We start from the raw sequence: 26,072 nt of genomic DNA on the forward strand, positions 1-26,072 counted from the left end.
TGGAAGCGGTTAGCGAGATCACAAACGTCACAAAGTCTGTGTTGGCCAATCCGGTCGTGTTTCATGTTTTGATCGTAACACACGTGACTTGCCTATTATGAAAGTTACGCGTTGATTGGAGTGTCGTTTGCTGCTGAACTAGAACTACCGCGGTTGAACCTCGAGCGTTCGGAAACACAGCTGTTCTACCGGAATTCCTAGAGAAATTCCAAATACGTCATAACCACACCGGACTAACCACGCGGTGTAACCGGTGGATCGTTTCCGAACGCAGCCCAAGAAAGCTGATCTTGCTCCTGCAAAGTTTATTATTAGCCAATGAGAGTTGCGCATTTTCAACGACGTCCATGAATATATTTGGGAAGAAGTGAAATGAAAGGAACAAACGAAACGTGAAATTGCTATGGTTATGTAATGCATTGTTTTATTTTCACCGTGTGTCTACATTGTAGATTTTTTGTTATTAAATATACGTTTTCGTAACTACTAATCAGCTTGAAATCTTGTTGGTGGTTTAATCTCAAATGATATTTTGTTTCTTCAGGTTCTCTTTGACGAACCGCTTATGGTTCAAGTTGCTTTAGTAAAATCGCACAGCTTCAGTATCCGGTGACAAACAAACTAAATGTCGATTCGAATGTAATCTTATCTGCTTTTGTAGCTGTTTCATATTATGCCATGTTTAATCTGTAACAACGTTTGAATCGTGTCTTTGGATGGTGAATTGAATCCAACTTTGAATAACTCCAAAATCTATCAAAATCTATTTCATTCATTTTTTTTTTTGGAACTAACTTATATATTTTTTCGTGTCTTTAAATACTTCAGTAATGGAGGAAGAAGATTTAGAAGAAAATAGTATGGACAAAGATTATGAGAATGTAATTTCTCTGAGAGAACATTTAATTAAATGCAGTGATGCATTAGCTTCCAGCGATGCATCGAATATGGCATTAAATGAAGATAGCACAATGGGTGGTACATTGGATCCTAGCTTGCCTAGTTCGAGTAAAGCAAACAATTTTGAAGTTTGTACAGAAAGTATACCATGTGTTCCTGTGGATGATCAAAACAATGAGTTGTTTGATCTAGATGTTACTGTTTATGATCAAACACAGTTTGAAAGTGAAGTTATGAGTCAGGTAGATAAAGCCATGAAAGCGCAAGAAGAACAAAGAAGAAAGGAAGAAGTTGAAAGGGAACTGAAATCAGTCCTGGAAGATATCAGGTAATTAAGAAAAAAAATTGGGCACTTTCCGTAAAGGATGTCACACTTTTTTAAAAACAAATTTGATCTCCTTTTTCATCAAAATATCACACTTTCCTTTCCTATTCTTGTCACTTGTCTCACAAAATGTGACCCCTCAAACAATGATCCCTTATATGAACCTCCTTTCCTCCCCCTCGTCATAATCTCAAAACCCTCCTTCAAATTATGATATCATTTGTGGACAACCCCTAATGAGAAATTAGAGTAATAAAATATCCTTCTTGGTGACACATTCCCTGTTTGCCAAATTTGCTATTACAAATAAACTCCGAATAATCCACTATTAGGAGCATGAATTTTCTCGGCTAAATGCAAATACCAATTTCTGTTTTTGTCGAAAAATTCTAAAATTAAACTCTGCTCTTTTTGTTTTATTTATTTTTTGTGCTTTCGTCATAGTAAATACTTGTTTTTTATTGATGTTAAGTTATGTTGTACAAAATACAAATCATTTTTACTGCACTGTATAATGTATACATGTATATTTTTACTGTATGTAGAAAGCGTTAGGTAGCTTAGTGGTAGCATTTCGTGCTCTCATGCTGCAGGCCCGGGTTCTATTCCCGTGTTGGGCAAGATCGACTCAGCAGTTTGTCCTTTCAGGTGGTCGATAAAATGAGTATCAACTGTGCTTGGAAACTAAACTCTGTGGGACCCGCGGTCGACTGACCACCTAACCTGAATATTACCCTGCCTAGCACTCTAAAGCTGTTTGTCAGGTAGACTGAGATGGGGTCCAGTAGGTCTTGGGCCCCCATGGGCTGTCATAGCTCTGGGTTTTAATTTAGAAAAGTTTTCAGATGGGTTTTAATGTCTTCTTTTTGGGGGGAGGGGGAGGTGCTTCATAGTTTTTGAAAGTGTAAATACTATTGGAGAGAGAGCTCCCCTGGTTTAGTGTTAACATTCTTTCATATCAAGTATATTAAAACAACTCAAATTCATTTCCATAGAGTCATAAAGTTGAACTCCAGCAATTATTTTCAAGAGACTTAAATTTTTGCAAACCCGTTATAATCAAAGAAAATTTAAGCCTCTCATTTTTTGTTTTCAGTTTTCATTGCTGTTTCGTATAAAATTTATATTATTTTTAATCTTGTAAAATTGCCTGTATCTTCATTTTTGCAAAAATTTTGGCTTACAAAAACAAACACTTAAACAGTATGTACCTGTATTTCTACCCTGCAGAGTAGGACGAAAATGAGCATATCCTCAATTTATTTTCAACACTATAAACGAATTGTTATTTGCAGTTACCTTGAAGTCTTAGGAGTCATAACTGGTAGAACATATCCATATTGTAACTCTTACGCAGGTGAATTCTGCACCATGGTCTCACAGATGTTTTGTGGAGTTTGAGACCGGACTGCAGAGTCAGAGAGAAAATTACAGACTCCGGCCACGAATCTGACTCTGGGAAATTTAGAGTCTCAACTCCTTTTCTTCAACATCAAGTCGACTGAGACTCCGCAAGTACTGGCAGTATTGCAGACTTGGAGCGAAAGTGACCAACTCCGATTATTGAATGGTTTGAAGGTTTAAAAACCTTCAACTTCCGACTCCTTTACCCCTAACAGCCCAACTCCGAGAAGATGTTTTGCCATAATACATCTTCTTTACTAATAATAAAGCACAAAGTCTCTCTGGATGTCTGTAAGTTGTCTGGATCTCTGTGACGGGCATAGCGCCTAGACCGTTCCGCTGATTTTCATGAAATTTGGCACAAAGTTAGTTTGTAGCATAGGGGTGTGCACCTCAAAGTTTTTTTTTTGAAAATTTGATTTTGTTCTTTTTCTATTTCAATTTTAAGAACATTTTCCAGAGCAAAATTATCATAAGATGGACGAGTAAATTACGAAATTATCATGAGGTGAAATGGGAGAGCAAATGAACATAGCCAATTGGGGTAAAGTTTGTCATCCATTATTTGTAAACATGCAGGCGAACCAAATGACCTTTTAATTTTCAATTACGGGCAAAGCCGTGTGGGTACCACTAGTTAAGAACATAAAGCAGAATTCACCTGTGTTTTAACCAATGCCCCCTTAATACAGCCTACCAAATGTGCCTCAAAAAGTGACCTTTTGTTAATGCCCGCGTTGACTTCTGGTGTGGAGGACAGCGATACCTAGTGTTGCTATTCAGGTTGCCAATGGATCCAAACAATTCAAATCAAATTTTTTATGGATTAAATTCAGAATTTAAATCTAGAAATGAAATAACTGTTTTCTTCGCTATTAATTTCTAATATCTTCGATAGATGGCACTAGCCTCTGTGCTGAAATTTACTTATCCTTGTTCTCTCGATTTCAGTTCATTTTTGCTCTATGTTGAAAACAAGAAAGTGACAGGCATTTAGTATTAAATTGGCGTTGCTTCACCTATTATTATTTTCTTATTACACTGTGTTATATGTTTGAAATAGTTACTGCAGCTCATAACTACTTGGAGTTTATTTGTTTAAGGTTTGCTAAAAGGAGACTGAATCACATTGAAAAAGCTCTGTCCATGGCTCCTAAAGACCCAGCATTAATGACAAATGCTGCCAAAAGGGAATTGACATCAATTCAAAAAGAACAAGAGAATAAAGTAAGTGCTCTCATTTTTGCATGATAAGGGCATATTTTATAAGTTGTGAGTAGGTGTTGTTTAAATGTTTTGTGTTTATTTTTGTCAAAAATTAGCGAAGTTTTTGTTTGCAATTCTTGCATAATGAACTAATTACCTTGAAAAGTTTTCTCACGATTGTTTAAATATCTCCATTTTGTTTCGTGGAATTTCCATATTAGTAAAAAATATACATTCAGATTTTTTTTTATTTCGTTTATCACAAGAACAATATGTTTTTTCTAGTATTTAAATATAAATATTAAAATTCCTGAAAACTCTCCCGATTCATGCGGGAGACTCCAAATGTTTGATGCCTTTTCTTGAACTCTCTAATGAAATAAAATATCTTCTGAATTTTCAACAAAAGTAAAACGAAAATTGAGGAGTTTCTTTTTTTTCTATTTTTTTGCTCTTAAGACCAATGCAATATTTAATTATATTGCCCTTGCAAGATGAAATGTCCAATGTTGGTTGACGGCACTGCAAAAGTTTTTATCTGGTATTTTTGGGTAAGATTTGAAAATATTTTTGCATTTTAAAAAGTAATTTTTTCAAATCAGTATCACTTGTTTATGTTAAATAGTGGGAATAGAAGCTTTTGGCTTTTTTTTTTCCAGCCATGTCCTTTAATTCTTACATTACAAACTCAATTCGGAGGCAAAAAGATTTATCAGAATATAATAAAATTTCACCCATGCTAGTTAGAGAGCATGTAGCACCTTTTTAATCCTGTGCCCCATAAAATAAATAAAATGACTGACTCTAATGTAGATGGGGGGGGGGGGGGGCACTAAAATTCTAAAACTCTAATTTTAAAATGAAGGAGTAATATTCCCCTCCAAGCTTTTTGAAAGGAGGAGATAGCAAATTTTTGGGAGGCTGAAAAATATACCAATATTGTTTATTTCATCTTTTTTAGTGCTCTCTCATTAAAAAAATTTGATGTGAATTATCTCGCATGTTTTTTTCCCTTCCTTTTACAAGCCAGCTGGCAATAGACAATTATACTTAAGCCTTCTTTCTCTCTCTCTCTCCCCCCCCCAAATGTTATTCCAATTTCTTATAATAGTGAAATTAAAGTAAATCACGTACTTTTATTTCATTAATGTTATTTTCAAGTTTATTCTGTTACATAAAATACAAAAAATTAAATTGAAAAATAATAATAATAATAAGGGTGATGGGACCTAGCTGACTGGAGAAATAATAATTGTGGTAGTATACTGTATTTGATTTACTGACTGCAGAGATGAGTCGTGAGTAGGGTACAAAAATCATAATTTATTTTCAATAAAATTTACGCATTGAAAAATTGGATGAACTTGTATTTTTACAGGGATCTGTCCAGAATTTTTCACAGGATCCGTTTTTTGTGAAAAATAAAATAATTTTGTGAACAATGAATTAATTTTGTAAAAAATTAAATACTTTTGCAAAAAAATAAAAAAAATAAAAATAAATAAATATATACAAAAAAAATTGTTAAATCGAAATTTTAGAATTTAAAGCGGGCACAAACTGCATCATTTGAACTTAAAGTAGAGTGTTTTTCTCTTCTATGTTGAGAATATCATTCTGGGGTGTTTTTCTAGTATTTGGCGGGGGGGGGGGGGGCATCCCTCCCTGAAGTAGCAATATTTATCCACCATTCTACATTATGTTAAATTATACTAATAATATTTCTGTAGAGCATTTAAAATACTTGTAACAAAATAAATAAATAAAATAAAATTCTGATGAGGGTTCAGCATTTAACACTCTTAACAAGACACTCTTAAAAAGCACAGAATTTCGTTTGAAACTTATAAATTCCGTGATTTTTAACAAAAATAAAAAGAGATTTTATCTGTTTACTTCTTAACAAACATCAAAAATTCAAAAAATCGGATTCCCATAGCGGATGCAAAGAGATCGCAATTCTCAAAGTAAACTGACCAAAGGTATAAAAACGGCTTGTAAAAGAAATATTTTTGATCAAATTATTTTTAAATTGCATCTTAGAGTCCTATTATAAACATATCATTAATATCTGTGGACACAGTTGAAGCAAAAATAAAATTAAGCCATGGATTCAGCATTTTAATTTTTGACTCATAAAGAAAATGGAATTTTGCTTTAAAAACTTGAAATGCGTGTTCTAACAAAAATAGAGACTTTTCATTTATTTGCATCCTAATAAAGCGAAGTTAGCTAAAAAAGAACAAAACATGATTTTTATATCGGATGTTATAAGATTGTATTTTTCAAAATGTAGACATTTAAAGAAAAAAAAAACGGCAAATAAAACAGTTTATTTAAAGTTAATCATCCTTGTTAGCATTGAAAAATCAAACCCATTTAATTTTCTCCCAAAATAACAGTTTACCATCCCACAGCAACATAAAAACGCAAATATTGACAAGCTGGTAAAATGATGAGAATAATTTCTAATCAAGTCTTTATAAAGGTTTAACGCCAGACGCTAAATGGTGATAATTTTGAAGTTGGTAACCCTATCTGAAGCGATCATATCTTTTCCCGACCCTTACTATCCCTTTGCAGTTCTAAGTTCATTTTGCAGATATATTATTATTATTATTGTTCATTACATCATGAGTGGGGAGAAAAGTGCTTACCAACGCATTTTCAGAAAAGTTTATAATACCGCTTCTAATTAGCTGTGATGAAACAAACAAACAAAATTATTTAAGACTAAACTCTTTCCAAGAAACAAAGGACAAGCATTATATTTTTTTGGCAGTAGCAATTATTTATTGCTTGCAGGAGCATCTCAAGAGTGACAATTTTTTTTTTCAAAATTAGCAGATTTTGTATAAGCTGATCCTTTTAATTTGACTTCAAAAAAGATTCCAAAAATTATCGGTTTTATCCATGGAAATATGCGTTATTTTGCTTTCAGATTTGCTCTTTCAATTAATTACTCGTGAAAGATCCGTTCTTGTTTATTAGAATTTTGTGAAGGGTCTGTTTTGGTTGATCGGATTTTTGTGAAGGGTCCGTTAATGGACCCAAATATCCTCTGGCCAGACCCCTGCCTTATGGCTGTTAAGACTGGGAACAAGCCCTATGAGTCTTTCTGCTGAATTTCCAAAATGCACCTCACAGCGGGGTGGTTCTCTCCAAGGGTGTTAATGCATCAAATTAAAATTTGGAAATTTCTAATAATATTTGGCTTGGATTCCTTCCAAAATAAATTTCTATATTTGCTCCTGGTATTCTCATCCTCGCCTCTATAGATTTATGCTTTAGGGTTGCTTAGCCAAGATAAAATCCCATGCCTTGCTCTTCATCACTTGGAGCCGTACACAAAGGTGCTAACAAAGGATCATTTTTCGAAGAATGCTAGTTTTTAAATAGTATCAGGTATTGAAATCACTGAATTAAAACTGAAATGATTTTTCCTCCCCGACCTTTTTCAGTTGTTTTTATTTGATTATTATTTGATGAAATACCTTGCTCAGTTTAAAAAGTCTTCTGTATTATGCTCACTTTCTTTCTACTTTACTGTTCTGCTTTACTTTCTAACTTGCCTTTCTTTCTAGATGAAACATTTGAAAAAACTAGAAGCTAAAGAAAAAGCTTTGAAAGCTTGCTTGTCTGGAAATGTTGAAGAAATAAGCAGTACAGTTGAGAGCACTATAGAAAGTAATGTCCCCTCTTCTTTGTTCTTTTTCCTGTGTTGTACCATTTTGCTTAATTTTTATTATTTGAATTGTATCAAAAGTCACATTTGGCTATGGTATAATTTATACATTGCACTTTAACGTGCATTAATAAAAAGTATAATTCTTATTTAGATGAAGAAATGGATGAAGAGACTGTGTATCATTTAAAAAAAGTTTTTGCAGCAAAAGAAACTGAAGAGGAAAGATTAATACGTATGGGAGAAATGACGCCATTTGGTTCAATGGCATCCTCTCAAAATAAAAGTGCACCAAGGAAGATAATTATGCCAAATAACGAATTGACAGATTTTGATAAGTTTTTACTCAATGAAGCTGAGTCTCATGCAAAGAAAAAGAGCACCAAGCCTTCGTATAAACAATCTACACCCTCTACCTCAAAAGCCTCAACTTCTAACGCCATGTCTCCCAAATCCGAAAGCTCAAAATCTACTACTTCTTTTAACTCTCTAAATTTGAAACTTGATGGCCCTAATTTTGAGAAATCAGAATCTGAAGAATTTGTGGCTTTCACGGACTTGAAAGCCGTTTCTAGACATAAGCGGAAAGTAAAAGTTAAGTTGGGTTCTAAACACGCTAAAGGGTTTTCGAAGAAACGTTCACTCAAAAGAAGTCTTGTAAAAAATTATCGCAGTGATTCGGATGTTAGTGATGTCAACATTAGTGATGAGGAAGATATGGATGGTTCGGATGAAGAATATTTACCAGGAAAGTATTCTGAAGATGATGAAGAATATACCAGTGTAAAAGGTATGTATTTAATTTATGTGTTTAATGTAGTGTGAAAAAGTAGAATAGTACTGACTTGCCTGCTTCATAAGTGTCTGCTATTAGTTGTTATTATTTTGTAATATTTGTCTTTTAAGTTTCGTGGTTAGTTGGTTTTATTGGGTTTTATGCTACAAGTACTTCACTTTGTTATATTGCTCCACACTACAGTTGGTTCTCTGTTTAACAACACTCTATTCAACAACTTTCTCCATTTAAAGACAATTTTTCACTGTCCCGAGAAGTATTCTATTTAAGGACGGATTCTACTATTCTGTAACCTAAACACAAAATGCCATTCCGCATTAACACGTGGCAGTAATGGCATCAAATTTTATTTTCCATGATACAAGGGAGCCCCCTTGTTTACTTTCAGCCATAGTTGAAGTTGTGAGATTTTTGTCAAAAAACAAAAGGATAGATTTTGCTTTAAAAACTTAGTATGGCTATTCTGACTTCTCACCTATGTGAACTTGAATTTCAGGATGTAAATTAATGTAAAAAAACAAGTGAACACGTTTTCATATGCTTAACATGTGCAGATTGTAGCAAAAAAAAAAAAAAAACCCTGAAAAATGTATTTATTAGGATTATATTAATGGAAAATTCCTCACCTCAGTGACAGACCTTATCAATGTCATTATTTCTGAGGTGAAAATAAATGATGGAAGGGAAATACATTAATAAAAGGCATTCTACCAAAATTAAAAATTGCCTGTATATCCTCCAATTTACTAAATACTATTTTTTAACATGCATTTAAAACTACTAATTAAGCCGTACTTTAATTAAGAGAGCTTAATATTATATTCCCACCAATCATTAAAATAGCTGATTGTTTGAACAATTAACAAAATTACTACTTTGATATTAAATTGGCCTTGAGTTTTAAATATTTAAAGTTTTCTTTTTTTCAAATTTCTGTGAACAAGGCATTTTGTATTTCTTTTATTTATAAGTGAAATAATTGGAACTTAGCTGGGTCATTGTTTATGGTTACTTCTAGTAGGTAACGCTTTCATGTAAGAATGAAAAAAAAAAAAAAAAAAGAGAGAGAAAACAAAAGATTTCAAAATTAAAAAATATTTGCATTCAAAAGTTACGTTTTCTGGAGAATGACCCATATATCAACTTCTATAAGTTGACCACTTGTCTAAGTAGATTACTAACATACTGCACCTCAAATAGCCAACTTACACAGGTTTCACTGTATATATTTTGGTTGAAATATTATGTTCATTTAAAAATATTTATTCATTTTATCTTTTTTATCAATAAAACCCAATGAATTTCAAACAAAATCCTTAACACTCAAAGATCTTAATTGATCCAGATCTTGGGGTGAAAACCCAAGCTCGGGCAGCTCTGGATTTCACTGATATTTGAAAATATCTTTTTAATGAGTATAATTAATAATGTTGAACTGAAACAGAGTTACTGAATGCATTCATTTTTCTTTAGAAAAATTGTCCAGTAAGAAGAAAGGAAATAGTAGTGCCCAGAAAACATTGCATTTTTCTGATGACTCAGAAACAGAGTCTGCTCGAGTTAGATCCCCCACCAAGAAAAAAACTATAGATGATGGGGATCAAAAAGCATTTATTAAAAGGATAAAGTAAGTTCTTTCTTTCAAAACCATATCATGTTAATGTGCATAACATTTAGAGATCTAAAGATCAGTTTGATAGATGTTATAGTTTTTCGGATAGTTCGGATAGACGAAAAACAAGTAAGCTATTTCAAGTTTCTCCAACTTGAAATAGCTTACTTGTTTTTCGTTTTTGATTTATGTATAAGCTCTTGTTGTATTTGTTTCTGTCTTGGATGGGTCAAACTTTTTAATTGATACCAAAAAACTAAAATGAATAGCAGCAATTATGAAGTTAATAAATTAGTTTTAATGCTGAACTTAACAGGCATGGTATTGTGGATAATATAATTTTGAAATTTAATAATTAGTTGAAGAAAAGCTATATTATTCAAAAAATTTGTTAGGATATGCAATGACAGTAAGGTTTGTTTACTATTTTGAGAGGAGGTGAACTTTTTTTTTCTCTTTATTTGAATGTTATCTTTATCTTTCATTGTATTTATAAAATTTGCTCAAATTTACAGCTAACTGGAATCATAGCTTGTGAACTGGAATTAATTCTGAGTAGTTGTCATACAACTTTCTACTGCCTATGCTTTGTGCTCATTTGTTTTACTAAAAATCTATCATCATCTCTTAGACTGTTTTCCTTAGATTTTTTCTATGCTTCCGGAATGTTTTTCTTCTAAATCTGTTTGAATCTTGTTCTGGTTAAACTACCGATTCATATAAATTTAATTAGCTATTTTTTGATTAATAGTTGTAGAAAATAATTTAATAGCCCGGAGTGTTCTAAACTAGAACCAGGGTTTCAAAATTTTTGTAAGGTTGAGGCACACCGATAAAGAGTGGAGATTTTGATTGAAAGAAATATAGATAAACATCATTCATCTGTCAACTCTCAATAACTTGAAGTTCCAAGAGACAGACTAAAACCTTTAAATTATTGGTAGTTTGAGTTATGCAAAGTTCCCTCAGCCTTCTCAAGAGTTTGGGACCCAGTGAAAACTTGGAGGAGAAGAAATATTCAAGTACTTTGAGTTATTGTGAGTTGACTCTATATGGCCAATATAACTGACCAACAACCTTCTATATACTCAGGGCCAGTCATTTTGGTGCCTGGATATTTAAAACTGATTTTGTATGAATTTGTTTCCCTGAATGCAAATATGACATTGGTTTTTGCCTTGGAGTTCAACTTTTTAAGATATAGCATTTTAATGAAATGTTTTCAAAATTCATGTTTCAGCTAAGTACATAGATAAAACAAAGCACAAAATGTGGAATTTTTATTAGTATTATAATATATAAATATTCAGAGCCTGGTTACCTGCTAAGCTGTGGTCGTGGGTCTCCGATTTTCAAAAACCCCAAAATGGCTAAAATTGTTCTGGTCTATTAGTTAAAGGGGGGGGGGGAGAGAATCAAAGTTTTCTCCTTTCCATTTTAATAGTCTTTAAGTCCTTAGGGCTTTGCAAACTACCTGTTAGAATCACTGATCTAACATAAAGAAAATTTTAATACTTAGGTAATTTTTAATCTTAATACTCTGCTTGATGGCTTTTTACAACTTAAGCTGTAATGCATTTTTCATGTCAATTTGCTTTTGTTTTGAATTTTCAAGAAGATGTGTTATTTATAATGTTAATGAGAATTTTTTAATAAGTGGCAAAAACCCTGTGATGAGCTAAAGGCGAATATGAAGTGCTTGAGTAACTTTTAGTTATTCGTACTGTGTTATCGTACAAATTCTGAGGGTTTTCTTTGTGTCTATATATTTTCTACATCACTATTTATTGATAGAATTTTATTTGTAAGAAAACTCCATTGTGTAAATAACTTATTGTTAAGTTTTGTCATGAATTATCTGCATTTATTATTAGTTTTATTTTGTGACAAAAACTCATAATGAAAGCAAATTATGTGACAATAAGTCTTCTTGGTGAAGAATTATTTCAGTGTATGAAATATTTAAAATCACATTAATTTAAAAAATAACACATGGGAAAAAACTTTTCTATGCATTATATATATATATTTTTTGCATTTTCAAGCTTTGTGTATATATTGATTTTTTCCCTTTTGAGCTTCAAAGTGGCAGAAACCCTGTGATGATTTAAAGGCGAATATGAAGTGCTTGAGTAACTTCTAGTTATTCGTACTATGTTATCACGTATGCTCTGAGGGAATTTTTCACTGTTTGCTCACAGATGGCTTTTTTTTGATAAAACTAAAAAATATGCAAGCAAACCGGGTGCTCTATTTTTACTGACCACAAAGAAATTTCCGCCTTTAAAAATTTGCCCTGCACGAAAGTTTGCCACTGTATCCTAAAACAGCCTGGTGAGCCTACTTAGAAGTTCACATTCACCTCTAAGTATACTCTATTATCCATTTTAAAACCTCTGGAAATTTCACTACATATGCAACCTAACACCAAAGTATAAAATTGCTTTTTTTGGTCACTCGTCTGGTCTGTGGTAATTTTATATTAGCTATCAGTTTGTTTGGCTATTTTAGCTGCCTTAACCCTTCAAGCGGCCGTGACGTAAAATTCCTTCACCCAGCGATGTATCGAAGAGCGGCCGTGTCGAAAAATTTCGCCATGAATATTCTTCCATAGAATTTTACGCCGCAGCCGTTCTCGAAGCAGAATATTCAAGGCCAAATTTTTCGACACGGCCGCTCTTCAATACATCGCTGGGTGAAGGAATTTTACGTCACGGCCGCTTGAAGGGTTAAGAGGTTTTCCACCTCCAGCTCAGTCACTTCCTATTCCGGGCTGATGATTGCTAATAAGCACGAAAACTAATAAGCACTTGTTGCTATGTGTTGCAAAGTAAAACTCACAGGTGTCTTTTTGTAATTGAAACTAACTTTTTTTTCTTTTGGTTAGATTTAAAAATGTAAACAAAATTATTCAGAAGTTATTTGTGTGAGTGATTTTAGCAACAAAACCTTAATTTATTTTCACTTACAAGTAACTGAAGAATATATGGTACTTTACTATGTCAATTGAAAATTTCAACAATCAAGACTGATTATGGTTTAGAATATTATATTTGTTTTTTACTTTATATGCAGTTTTACTTTTTGATCTTTATTGATTGCAAAAGGCTATATTCTAATTTTTAAATTAGTTTTTTAGAATCTACAGTTAAAAGAAAATATTAGACACTATGTCATGTATTGTTAAATGTCTTTGTAAAGTATTTGTCTTTTCACAATAGTAAAATACAACACAAGTATAAAATAGGTGGCATGAGTTTTTATTTTTGGTTAAAATGTGTAAAAGTTATTACACTTGGTAACCTAGTGAGAACTTGTAGATATTCTGTGCTTTAGAAAGATTTTCCTTTAAAAATTTTTCAGAGCTCATGAAAAAGCAGAACTAATGAGAAAGCATGAAAAAATATTAGAAAGTAAAGATGGAATTGTCGAATCTGATGAAGAAGAATTTCACGAATTTGAAGGCGAATATAAAATTCCTATTAAAACATGGCAAAAACTTTACAAGTAAGGATTTTCGTATAAATAAATTTAAAGAGAAATAGTATGTATGGTTGTTACTTCTATTATGTGCTGTTAAAAAAATTATTATTCAGCTGGCTGCTGTTTTAAACATACATATGGCTGGGTTGGAGAGCATATTCTTGTTCATTTTTGTTTTTTGAAATTTTACTCTTGGGCTGTCCATTAACGAGATCACACCTTTTTAAAGCAGATTTATTTGACTCCCCTTCCTCCTTTGACTCAAAGTCTCACACTTCACCTTACACTCTTCCAAGAGAGGATACAAAATTCCCATTAAAACATGGCAAAAACTTTACAAGTAAGGATTTTCGTATAAATAAATTTAAAGAGAAATAGTATGTATGGTTGTTACTTCTATTATGTGCTGTTAAAAAAATTATTATTCAGCTGGCTGCTGTTTTAAACATACATATGGCTGGGTTGGAGAGCATATTCTTGTTCATTTTTGTTTTTTGAAATTTTACTCTTGGGCTGTCCATTAACGAGATCACACCTCTTTAAAGCAGATTTATTTGACTCCCCTTCCTCCTTTGACTCAAAGTCTCACACTTCACCTTACACTCTTCCAAGAGAGGATACAAAATTCCCATTAAAACATGGCAAAAACTTTACAAGTAAGGATTTTCGTATAAATAAATTTAAAGAGAAATAGTATGTATGGTTGTTACTTCTATTATGTGCTGTTAAAAAAATTATTATTCAGCTGGCTGCTGTTTTAAACATACATATGGCTGGGTTGGAGAGCATATTCTTGTTCATTTTTGTTTTTTGAAATTTTACTCTTGGGCTGTCCATTAACGAGATCACACCTTTTTAAAGCAGATTTATTTGACTCCCCTTCCTCCTTTGACTCAAAGTCTCACACTTCACCTTACACTCTTCCAAGAGAGGATACAAAATTCCCATTAAAACATGGCAAAAACTTTACAAGTAAGGATTTTCGTATAAATAAATTTAAAGAGAAATAGTATGTATGGTTGTTACTTCTATTATGTGCTGTTAAAAAAATTATTATTCAGCTGGCTGCTGTTTTAAACATACATATGGCTGGGTTGGAGAGCATATTCTTGTTCATTTTTGTTTTTTGAAATTTTACTCTTGGGCTGTCCATTAACGAGATCACACCTCTTTAAAGCAGATTTATTTGACTCCCCTTCCTCCTTTGACTCAAAGTCTCACACTTCACCTTACACTCTTCCAAGAGAGGATACAACTTCTGGAGGAGTCATAAGTCATTTTTGGGAATAAATGTTAGTCTGGGATGAATTTTTCAAAATAGGAGTTCCTAAAAGGCAGCTGTAGACTATCTTTGGTTCCTTCTTAAAAGCGGAATCCACACCTGCCCCCCTCCCATTGTCACATATCCACTATACTACATTAACGTCTATGTCTAAGAGGAGTCAATGTTTGTTTCTTTCATTATTTGAAATGCCCAGGAGATCTCATAGCACCTACTGCATTGAAAGTTGGTACAAAATTTGAACGTACTCTGGGGTTAGCACCTCAAAGCCTTTTTGCTAAATTTTGATTTAGTTTTTTTATATTAATTTTTTAAGCTGAAATTTAACGTGTACCATGTAAAATGGGGTCAAAAAAATATTTCCCCGCCCCTATACATTATATGTCTTCTGAAAGAGCTTTTCTTTCTGCACAAGAATGTTGTTCCATTTCTCACAAATAATTAGAACAGGCGAGGTGAGTGATAAGTGCTTCTAATTTAGCCAACATTCAAGGCTCCGCTCAATTCATATCCTCTTATATACAATAGCGGATGATCAAGTACCCCGCATGTTTCAACAATGAAACATGCGCCACGCCATGATAATTTGATAAGATGATTTGGTAATGTTTAACATGCAGGGAAAGGCTTTATTGTGACCAGGCTAAACTCGATCCAGTAACTTAACTGTTTTACTGGTAAGACTATGTAATTTCAGGGGAATGAAGAAAAGAAAGAATGGTCAACAATGAAAGCTACCTACTGGAGTTTACGGTTAATCCACTGGAGTTGGGGTTAAAATTTCAACTATCAAAATGTCACCAAGCAGGCAATGGCTTCGTTCAAATGTAGAAGCAATTTTTACCCGTCATACCTGGATATGCGACATTCTAGTTACTTTATATTAAGCGGGCAGTTCAGAAATTTGATTCACTGTGGTCAGAAAGTGCAACCAGTAAATTTGGAATTACTTTTCATTTTGTTTATTACGCATTTTCATTCTAGAAAAAAATTTTCTTTTCCTTTTTTCTTGTTGACCAGGAATTTGAAAATAATTTTCAAACGTCCTATGCTTTTCCCCCCCTTTTTCTCAAAGATAAGTTTTTCTCACATTTTCTTTACTTTTTTTTACAATCTTTAAGGTTCTAATTAGGACATAATCTTTTAATTTGCAATTCTCACTTCCTCTTTATGTTAGTATAGCATTAAAGGTGGAGATGAACACAGGTGCAGAATATGTCCGATCCGGCGATCTAGGATGAGGGGAAATTTGAACCAGCTGGGAAAATTTTGCAGATTCATTTTTTTTTTAAATTTTTCAATTTTTTTCGCAAGTGTCTTTTGAATGAATTTTTTTTTTTTTTTTGCATCACCTCTCTTTATATTTTCATTAACTATTTGTTGGATAATAATTTACATTTTATAATAAATCTTAGGAGACTTTAATTAACCCTTTCCGGCGCGGTGGTCACAAAAAGGGACACCAATTTTAAAAATTTCTTTTAAAAAAAGTTTTTTCTTTAAAACTCCAAAAATCGCTGCATTAGTTGCTTTTATTTCTCTTTAATGCACACAGATGGCAGCACTATTAAATATGACTCTTTTTGTTGTCTTAATTTCTTGTTCAAAATACCTCGATTTTCAAGCTCAAATACAATATTTTTTTCAAGATTTTAAAATTTACACCATAAACTAAATTAGTCAACCATTTTCCCTCAGGAATCCTGAGCTAATCAACCATAATTTTGTAAAAGATTCGAGTTCATTTTTGAATGCATAAACAAAGTTTCTTTCCAGGTGTCCCCAAATGTGGACACCGCCCGTCTAGAGCATTGATCTCACTGTTGTGGGTGAAAGATGTCATTTGATACATTTCAGAAACGGGGGACCAAAAGAATAGTCTACAATGGACTTTTGTTTATTTATTTTGGGTTCTTGACCCAGAACAGGTGAATTTGAAGGTCCATGCCTGCACACATTTGAGATCTGCTTTTCCTACTAGACAGTTGTATACTTTTCATTTATTTGCATTTTTGCAAATAAATGAAAAATGAAAAATTTGCAGTTACTGCCCTTTTTCCGGTTATTTTTGTAACATGTTTGTCACATTTCATTTTTAAAACATTTATTTCAACTTCACTTCCCCTGCAGTAAAACCTTTCCAATCTTTTTTTCATATGTAATTGAAAGAAACTTTATACATTTGATTTACTTCAGTATAAAAGGTACCCTTTATGTTTTGGTATTATTTGTAGTGTTTTCTCTCATAAATATAAACAATAATATAAACTGTTAATTGTAAAAAAAAAGTTTAATCTTGCAATTTTTTTAAAAGTGGCACCTATGCAACTGTTTGAGGGACTGGGGAGGGGGGGGGTTGCACATTGCTGATTTAGTTTTTAAGAAAGGTTAAAATTGACCAAGAATGTTTTTTGCAAATATAATAACTAAATTTTCATGGAAGTTCTTTCAGAAAGCTTTTTATGTCAGTTATCATGAAGTAGATGTTCTGTGTATTATTAAAACCATTTGACAACATTTTTGTCGTTAAATTTTTGTGATGAGTAGTTTTAATTAAAATAATAAATACATAAATAAAACTATGAGCTTGGAAAACCTTTCTCTTTAAATTTAACTGTGAGTTAATTAATTAATAGAAATTTAGTATTTATTCCAGTTATTTTGGCATTTCATAAGCTTCTTTCCATGTATTACTCTCGCTGTTCCAGTTTAAAAAAATTTTTCTTTCAAGAGGAAAATTAACTTTCCTTCTGTACCGGTGTTGTTTTCATGTTTAATAAATCCAGTGAAATGGTCATGTGAAATTTATCAGTGAATTGCTTTGATATCATTGTTTTATCAGTTATCCACTTCAAATATTGATCTAGGGTTCATTTTCCTTGTATGAATACATAATTTTATTTTGTTGGAATATTTTAATTATGTTTTTCATAGGTATCAGCAAACTGGTGTTCGTTGGCTTTGGGAGCTTCATCAAGAAAACTGTGGAGGGATCATCGGAGATGAAATGGGTCTTGGAAAGACCATTCAAGTTATTGCTTTTTTCATTGGTCTGAAATGCAGCAACTTGTTGACTGATGGCGATGGGTAAGTTTTCTATTTTTTCTTATGTTTTTGTTATGTTCAACACTTTTCTTCTCGCTTCTCTCAAAACCACAAGTTGAGATTTTTCCCACTTTTCATCACACTTGTGACATTGCTAGATTGAAGTGCTCAAGAAACGCAAAAAAAAAAAAAAAAAATTAATTAATTAAATTAAATAAAAAAATGAAGTAATTCATGCAACATTGCTTCCAACTCCCCCTGATTTTTTCGGAAAACTACCAAATTTTGATTGCCTTTTCCCAAACTTCCTTATGATGTCAGTATCTCCCAGTTTTCATCTAAACAATGAATTTCCCTAAAAAAGGAATTTTGAGCAAAATTCATACTGTAAATTGATCACAATACAATTGCTAAAATGAAATCTTTACAGTAAGAAATTTGTATATGTTCAATCATTTCTGAAACAAGTTTATTTCATTTTCCTTCTTTTCAAAACTTTTTTCCTTCTGAAAATTGCGTAAAGTGTTCCTTAGTTTTCTTTAAACTTCTTAAAATTTTATCTACTGCTAGGAATGTTTATTATGTTTAATGCCACTTATAAGAAAAAACACTTATGCCTATTAAAAAAAAAAGCCTGAAAGTTCTGGTTTTAGCTTCAAAAAAGTAATAATATTAATCTTAATTTCAGAATTTCCTGTATTGCTGGATATTTGAAGCCAAACTGCAGGTTCTGTGCAGGCTTAATTTTAAAAATTCCTACTTATATTTGAAAAATCCCTTTTGCTCTCAAAATTTTGTCGTTAAATTTACGCATGCAAAATCTCTCTAATTTTCAGCTTTTGATGTCGGCAACTATGATATAATCTTACCCTGAATATGTCTTTATTTCTTTATCAGATTATAACTACAGGAAATAATTGTTTTATTTTACAATTACATTTTTTTTCAACAATTTTCTAGAATAAAAAATTCCCTCTCTGGAACATAAAAATCCACCAAATAAAAGCAAATGTTGTACTCTAAATTTCACCTATCTTCTACCAATTTTGTCTTTTTAAAACCCTTTGTCAGAAGCTACTGCAATATTTATTGCAATGATAATAAAGTACTGGCAACCATCTTGTTATAATGTATTGTTATCAATCAGTTGTGTATGCTTCCAGAAGTAAACTGTATCATAGTTTGCATTACCATGTGGGATTGTCCGAATACTGCAGTATTTTTCGAAATGCTACTCTTTAATTTAATAAAAATTCATTTGCTGGCACTTTTCACTAAAGTTCCTGTTAAAAGTTTTTTTTTTTTTTGCTGATAACATAAGTTTATATTTTTCTCTTTGTAAAAAGTACAGCTTTATTTGTTTAATTAATTAATTAATTATTTTTTATGTGAGGTTTTACCAACTTTTAGGTATTTTGCACCTACACACTTTCATGTCTCAAAAGCCCTTATTTAAAAAACCTTACTCTTATGGATCTGTGCATTTTATGTATAAGCGAAGGTTAAACAAATACCGTCAACTGGGGTAACTTTGGTGTATGCAGGTAACCTTAGCCCATCAATTAAAAAGAAATTGTCTATTCCAGAGGTTCTCAAACTTTTCCTGTTTGCGACACCCTTTGAAGAGTTGGAATTTTCTCATGGCATCCTACCTCTGTTACATACACATTTATTGATACCATGGGCACCTCGTGGCACCCCTCGCTTTCTCCTGCGGCACCCCAGGGTGTTGTGGCAACCAGTTTGAGAAACTCAGGTCTTTTCTGCATAGAAGAGTAATTATTGCTTGCTTGTTTCAATGGCCTAGTCAAGGCAACACTGGCTTGACTTAATCATTACTCGTGATACTAATTAACTTTTCATTTGTTTCCTGCAGAAAGGCCAAACTCGCTCCAGTTGAAAGTATTTTAAAAAACTTGTTGATGCTTTTGTTTTGCATCATTCACCAAGTTTGATTTTATGTATTAGATTATTTGACTTTTAATTGATTTGTGTTGAACTGGTTGTTTCGGCATATGTGCAATCTGGGAGGGCGAGGGGATTTTTTTATGTTTAAAAGTTTTATAGTTTGTGCTGATAATTTAATCAAGTTCCATATTTGTTATTTAGTTTCCGAGGCTTGGGACCTGTAATTCTTGTGTGCCCAGCGACCGTCATGCATCAATGGGTAAAAGAGTTTCAAACGTGGGCACCGTTGTTCCGAGTTGCAATCCTGCACGAGAGTGGTTCGTTCAATGGAAAAAAAGTAATTCTTATGTGAGTCAGTCATTGTTGAAAGGAAGTAAGTCCATATTTCGAAATAATTGGTAAAATAAATAAAATTATAGTGAAAATAAATCTGATTTAGACCTATAATTTCATGTTTCAGTATTTTTACCTTTTTCTGCTACTGCACGGTATTTTTTTATTCCTTCTAAATTTTGATTGACACAAAAACATGTTGTTTATAAATTTAGGACTTGGTTCTTTTCAGTTTTTAGCAATGTCTTTTGACATAAGTACGTACATCAATTCGTACATGTATAATAATTTTAAAAACAACTCATTCTAGAGGTGAAATTAAATTTTGTCATAAAATAAGGTGCATATAAGGAGAAAACATCTTTTATTCAAATTTAAAATTTGACTTCTAGAATGGGATTGCAATATATCTTCAAAAAAAAAAAAAAAAAAAATTTTTTTTCATTACTTGATTTAGTTTGTAAGCTAAAAATATTTTTTATTCTGCTTCCAACGTTTCGTAAGTTTTGCAGTTTGGGATAAGATACCAACCACTATTCAACTCGTAAGTTTGAAGCAAGAGAGAGAGAGAGAGAGAGAAAGGAGAGATTTTCTAAAGTTGTTCCTTTCATAATACTCATTGTTAAAACAATTTTCTTCAATTATTGTGGCTCTCATTTGTTATTTTCAAGTCTGCCCCTTGTATTAATGATTGAAGGATTTTTTCTCAGTTAAGTATAACATCTGAGAAGTACTATTATAGATGCTATATAAAACTATCAAACTTTCACTGATTCAATTTTTTTCTCCCCCTTGTTGCAACCCATTAGCAATGCATATGGATTTGACAACTGATTGTCGAGGCTATGAGAAGAGCAAATCCCTTAACCCACAGTTGTACTACTGAAAAATTACTTGCACAGGGAATGAATCTGCTTATAGTTAATTTGATGTTGAATTATTCAAGTCATGCTGTGTGCCTTTCATTTTTCTTAAAATGTACGAAAAAAAGAATTTTAAAAATGACTTGCCATTTTTTAAAAAAAATGAAATGGTAATAAACACAAAATTAAAAAGACATCTACAAGTGAGGAACATCAAAATATGGACCAACTTCCTTTCAGCAATTGCAGATTTAAGCATTTTTCAAGAGATTTGATTGTATCATCCTTTGTTTTGTATTCCTAAACTTTTCCTTTCATTATTGTATAGTTATTATGACATACATAAAATATTGGCCTAAGTAGTGATTTTAAATTTATTTTTTAGTAAAATGCTGTTAAAAATATTTAGAAGCATTTATTATTGATATTTTCTGCTAGATTTTTGTTTTGATTCAGAAATACTTATAACTACACATCAAATTGGTTGGCAAAAGCTGGTTAATTTTAATTACCACCAAATAGTAAAATAAAATAAGGACTGAGCAACTTCCTAAATCCGATTGAAAGTTGCAAAAGCATTGGAGGGAGCAGACTAGCAAGAAAAGAAAAAAAGTAACTGTCTAGCACCCTTTTTATAATTTGTTAAAGGTAGTAGTAGTACAGTAAGAGCTCATCTATCTCTTATTCATGTATTCAGAACTCGTTCTGATAGTTTTTATTTTGTGTTTGAGGAAAAGGATGGAAAAGTACTAAATATACAGCTTTACTTTCCCCTCCTTTTAAATCTTTTCTTTTCTGGAAAAAAAAAAGAAAGAAAAGAAAAATTGAAATGAAATCGGAACGAAATTTGGTACACATATGTGCCGCTGTGTGAACTTGTGCCCATTGGTTTTTGGTGCGAACTTCTCCAAGGGGTGGAGCAATGGGATGTTTCTTGAGCTATTCGTGCCTGCCATTCCCCAAGAAGTAACTGGCGGAATCAAACAAAATTTGGTCCATATGTTGCCTTTAATAGGTACAGGTGCTGATTCAATTTTGGTGTCAATAGCTCAAATGGGGGTTGAGCTATAGAACTTTTTTTGTCGTCAATTGTGACTGCTGTATCTCAAGAAATAATGAATAGAATCGAACAAAAATTTATCAACAAGTAGCCCTTAGAGGGTATAAGATCGGATTCTGTTTTGGCGTCAACAGCTTAAAGGGGGGAGGCGCAATTGAACATTCTTTTTTTCCATTGTGAGTGCCATACCTCAAGAAGTAATGCTACATTCTGGATGAAATTTAGAATAAATAGGAATCCATATGTAAACAGGCGGTGGTTCAATTTTGGCGCCAATCGCTCCATAGGGTGCTGTTTCTTTTTTTAGTGAATAAAAATAGCTTTATAATTGCAACAATAAGAAAGATAAATCTAATAGACTGTTGTCTGCATATTTCATGTGATTTTAATTGTTGGAAAATGACCAGAAAATCAGAATGATTTAAACTTTTTAACTGTTGCCATCTTGTGTTTGTTAACAAATAAATGTTTGTAATTATTTTAAGCAAAGGTTTTGAAATAATTTTCAATTCTCATTCTTTGCTTTGCTTTTGAGATAAGTTGGGAACTGGGATGTTCATCAAGTTTTGGCGTGTGTAATTTTGTTTTTCTTGGGAATATTACTTCCTCGTCAAGCATGGGGAAGGATCAGAATTATAGAAAAGATATAGAAGAAAGTTTCGTGATGGCCACAACATACTAGTTTAGTTAATTGTTGCATATCATCTTGAATTTGATGCAATTGCATTCTTTTTACTTTCTTCTATATCTAATATATAGAAGAAAGTATTGGATTCGTGCAAATTTTCGAATTTCGAATTTTGACGGATTCGAACGTTTTGAGGTGTGCTGAGTCCATTTCGACCATTTTTGGAAAATGTCTGTCTGTCTGTGTGTGTGTGTGTATGTATGTGTGTCACGTCTGTGTGTGACCAGTTTTTTGTGGCCGCTCTACAACAAAAACTACCGCATGAAATCGAACGAAATTTAGTACACATATGTGCCCCTTATGTGAACTTGTGCCCATTAGTTTTTGGCGCGAATTCCTCCAAGGGGGGTGGAGCAATGGGACGTTTTTCGAGTTACGCGTGCTTGCTCAGGAAGTTACTGGCGGAATCAAACAAAATTTGGTCCATATGTTGGTATTTACAGGAACAGGTGCTGATTCAATTTTGGTGTCAATAACTCAAACGGGGGTTGAGCTGTAGAACGTTTTTTGTCGTCAATTGTGACTGCTGTATCTCAAGAAATAATGAACGGAATGAAAGAAAAATTTATCGGCAAGTAGCCCTTAGTGGGTATAAGAACTGATTTTATTTTTGTGTCAACAGCTAACAAGGGGGTAGCGCAATCACCCGTTCTTTTTTTCCATTTTGAGTGCCCTATCTCATGAAGTAATGCTACGTTCTGGTTGAAATTTGGAATATATGTGAATCCATATGTAAACAGGCTTTGGTTCTATTTTGACGCCGATCGCTCCAAGAGGTGTTGATTTTTTTTTTTTTGCGAATAAAAATAGTTTTATTAATGCAACAATAAGAAAGATAAATCGTAATAAATTGTCGTCTGCGTATTTCTCGTGATTTAAATTGTATTAAAATGATCGGAAATATTATCTCAATGATTTAAAATTTTTAACTGTTGCCATCTTATGTTTGTTAATAAATAAAATATTTGTAATTAATTCAAGTAAGGCTTTTAAAGTAACTTTCAATTTTCGCTCTTTGTTTTGTTTTTACAATAATTCAGACATTGGGATGGTCGTCAAGTTTTTGCATGTGTAATTTTGTTTTTGTTAGGAATATTGCTTCCTCGTCAAGCATGGGGAGGGATCAGAAAAAGGAAAAATATAGAAGAAAGTTTCGTGATGGCCACAACATACTAGTTGTAACTTGTGACCCGTTTATGTAAGATTTGATGCTATGTTTTAAACTGGTAAGATGAAAGATTTTTGAACTATTAACTCCTACAATAGCTTAAATGTGTCTGCATTTTTGAAACATGTTGCTTTAACTACGTAGCAGGAGCTAGAAGTAAGCATTTTGAAGTATAAAAATAAATCTTTATTTTTCTAAAAGATTTTTTTTAGGGTTTGCGATTTTTTTGTTTATTGTTGCTTCTATCCTGTTGTTGCAATTCCCAACAGAAACTGAATTGTAGGAGGGGGGGGGGGAATTCTATGTCTTCACATAAAAGAAAATCCTGGGGGAGTGTTTTTTGAATCAGGGACTCTTGTTTAATATTTTATTTGTTGGTTTTTCAAATTGATTTACAAATATTTATGTTTTTCAGGAAGTACTAATACGTCAGATAAATAAATGTAAGGGAGTTTTAATTACATCATATGCTGGTGTGGTTCAGCATCAAACAACTTTATTGGAACATGAATGGCATTATATAGTACTTGATGAAGGGCATAAAATACGTAATCCTGATGCTCAAGCTACTCTTGCTGTTAAACAGGTAATTTTTTAAAATTATCTCTCTTTCGAGGTATTAAATGATGCTTTGATTATTGTTATTCTTTAACCCATGTAATTATTGATAAAACAAGCATAAGAGAAGTTAAAAATTAATTTATACAAAAAAAGAAAAAAAAAAAAGGAAAAGAAATTTAAAAAAAAAAATCAGTCGGTTAAAGAAAATTGCAATAGAATGCGTAGAACTTTCTTTTCAACCGTAATCTTCCCTTTTTGGCAGGCGGAGGAGAGGCAAATTTTCTTTCTGTTGAAGTTCAAAAGCAAATTTTCAAACTTGGAAACTTTGATCAACTAAGATACGCTATAATATGCCTTGTCATATGTATATTACTTTGTATTATGTACATATATTATGCCTTGTATATGTATATTACTTCTCATTTGTATATGTATGTATTTTATATACTCCATATTAAGAACTTACACAAAAGAAGAAATAATGAATGATTTTACTAATTATGATTTTCATTAAGTTCAGTAATTCCCCCCCCCCCCCCAAACAAATTTGAGCTTAAGTTTAATGTTTTGTTTTGTGTTACAATTCAATAATTTCAATATTTGGATGTATTGTAGCTGCTAATAAATCTTCACTGGTTTTTCATTCAACTACTTCAAGCTTGGTGTAATAGTCAGCTTTTAAGCTAAATGATGGAAAAGACTTTTGTTGATGCATAACACAACTTCAATGTGAATAAATTAATTTAAGTTTTTTGTGGTAAATTATTCTCAAAAAAAAAAAAAGAAAGAAAAGAAAAATATATATAACTATGGGATGAGATCTACTATGCAGTAAACAAGAAAAATCTGACAACGGACAGTCATGCAATAAATTTTGCTTATCAAAAATAACATGAACTTTTCATTCTGTTAGATGGGAATAAATATTCACTTCAGCTTGTCAAAGTTTTCAGCTCGTATAAAGTTAAACTGTATCTGTTGATTCTTGTCTATTTTTTTTAATTCTTTGTTATACTCAATCAAAATGTTCATACTTACGAGTAACTATTCTTGTTTAAATATGTTTCAGTTAATAGTAGTTTCCCAATTAAAAATAAATCTCCACTAGACATAATTGCATAAAATGTGTTTTAAATTTTATGAAATATGTAACATTTCAATTTTTTTAGTTTCGTACTTCTCACAGAATCATTCTTTCTGGCTCCCCTGTTCAAAACAACTTGAAAGAATTGTGGTCTCTCTTTGATTTCATTTTTCCTGGAAAATTAGGAACACTTCCAGTTTTTATGCAGCAGTTTTCTGTTCCAATAGTACTTGGTGGTTATGCTAATGCTTCACAGATTCAGGTAATTTTTATGCTCTTAATTAAAAAAAAAAAAAAATGCTAGTATGATAGTATATACCTTTTACAGTCTAAAGTATGACTTATTTTGTTTATAATTCCTTACATAATCAGCTGCTGAAAAAAAAAATTAACTTTTCTATATGGAAATCAAATGTGTTTTAACTGCATCATATCAAATTTTAAAAATTGTCAAAAAGTTTTAACTAAAACAATTTGACATCCAGAAGCATTGTCAATTAGTGTTTTTTCCAAATTTCTCTTTCAGTTTTAAAAAGTTCTGTGGGGAGGAGACAGAAGTTGAATGTTTCAAATATGTAATTCTGTTTTGGTTATCTTATTCTAAAAAAGACATTACCTTATTGGGAGGATTCAAATGAAGGGTTTTCAAATGAAAGGATCTGCATAGCC

At 32.1% G+C, this 26,072-nt stretch overlaps 1 protein-coding gene across 1 annotated transcript in view; it reads left to right on the top strand.

The window, feature by feature from the left end:
* Positions 1-830: 830 nt before the first annotated feature.
* Positions 831-26,072, top strand: part of LOC129228010 (DNA excision repair protein ERCC-6-like) — a 55,173-nt gene continuing 29,931 nt past the window's right edge. The window contains exons 1-10 of the mRNA XM_054862638.1: positions 831-1,228; positions 3,733-3,856; positions 7,420-7,522; positions 7,675-8,301; positions 9,790-9,943; positions 13,292-13,435; positions 17,628-17,780; positions 19,848-19,983; positions 24,174-24,344; positions 25,489-25,665. Coding sequence (XP_054718613.1) covers positions 831-1,228; positions 3,733-3,856; positions 7,420-7,522; positions 7,675-8,301; positions 9,790-9,943; positions 13,292-13,435; positions 17,628-17,780; positions 19,848-19,983; positions 24,174-24,344; positions 25,489-25,665 — 2,187 coding nt within the window. The remainder of the gene's footprint in view (positions 1,229-3,732; positions 3,857-7,419; positions 7,523-7,674; positions 8,302-9,789; positions 9,944-13,291; positions 13,436-17,627; positions 17,781-19,847; positions 19,984-24,173; positions 24,345-25,488; positions 25,666-26,072) is intronic.

Source organism: Uloborus diversus, chromosome 8 (assembly GCF_026930045.1).
Source record: "Uloborus diversus isolate 005 chromosome 8, Udiv.v.3.1, whole genome shotgun sequence".
NCBI classification, from domain to species: domain Eukaryota; kingdom Metazoa; phylum Arthropoda; class Arachnida; order Araneae; family Uloboridae; genus Uloborus; species Uloborus diversus.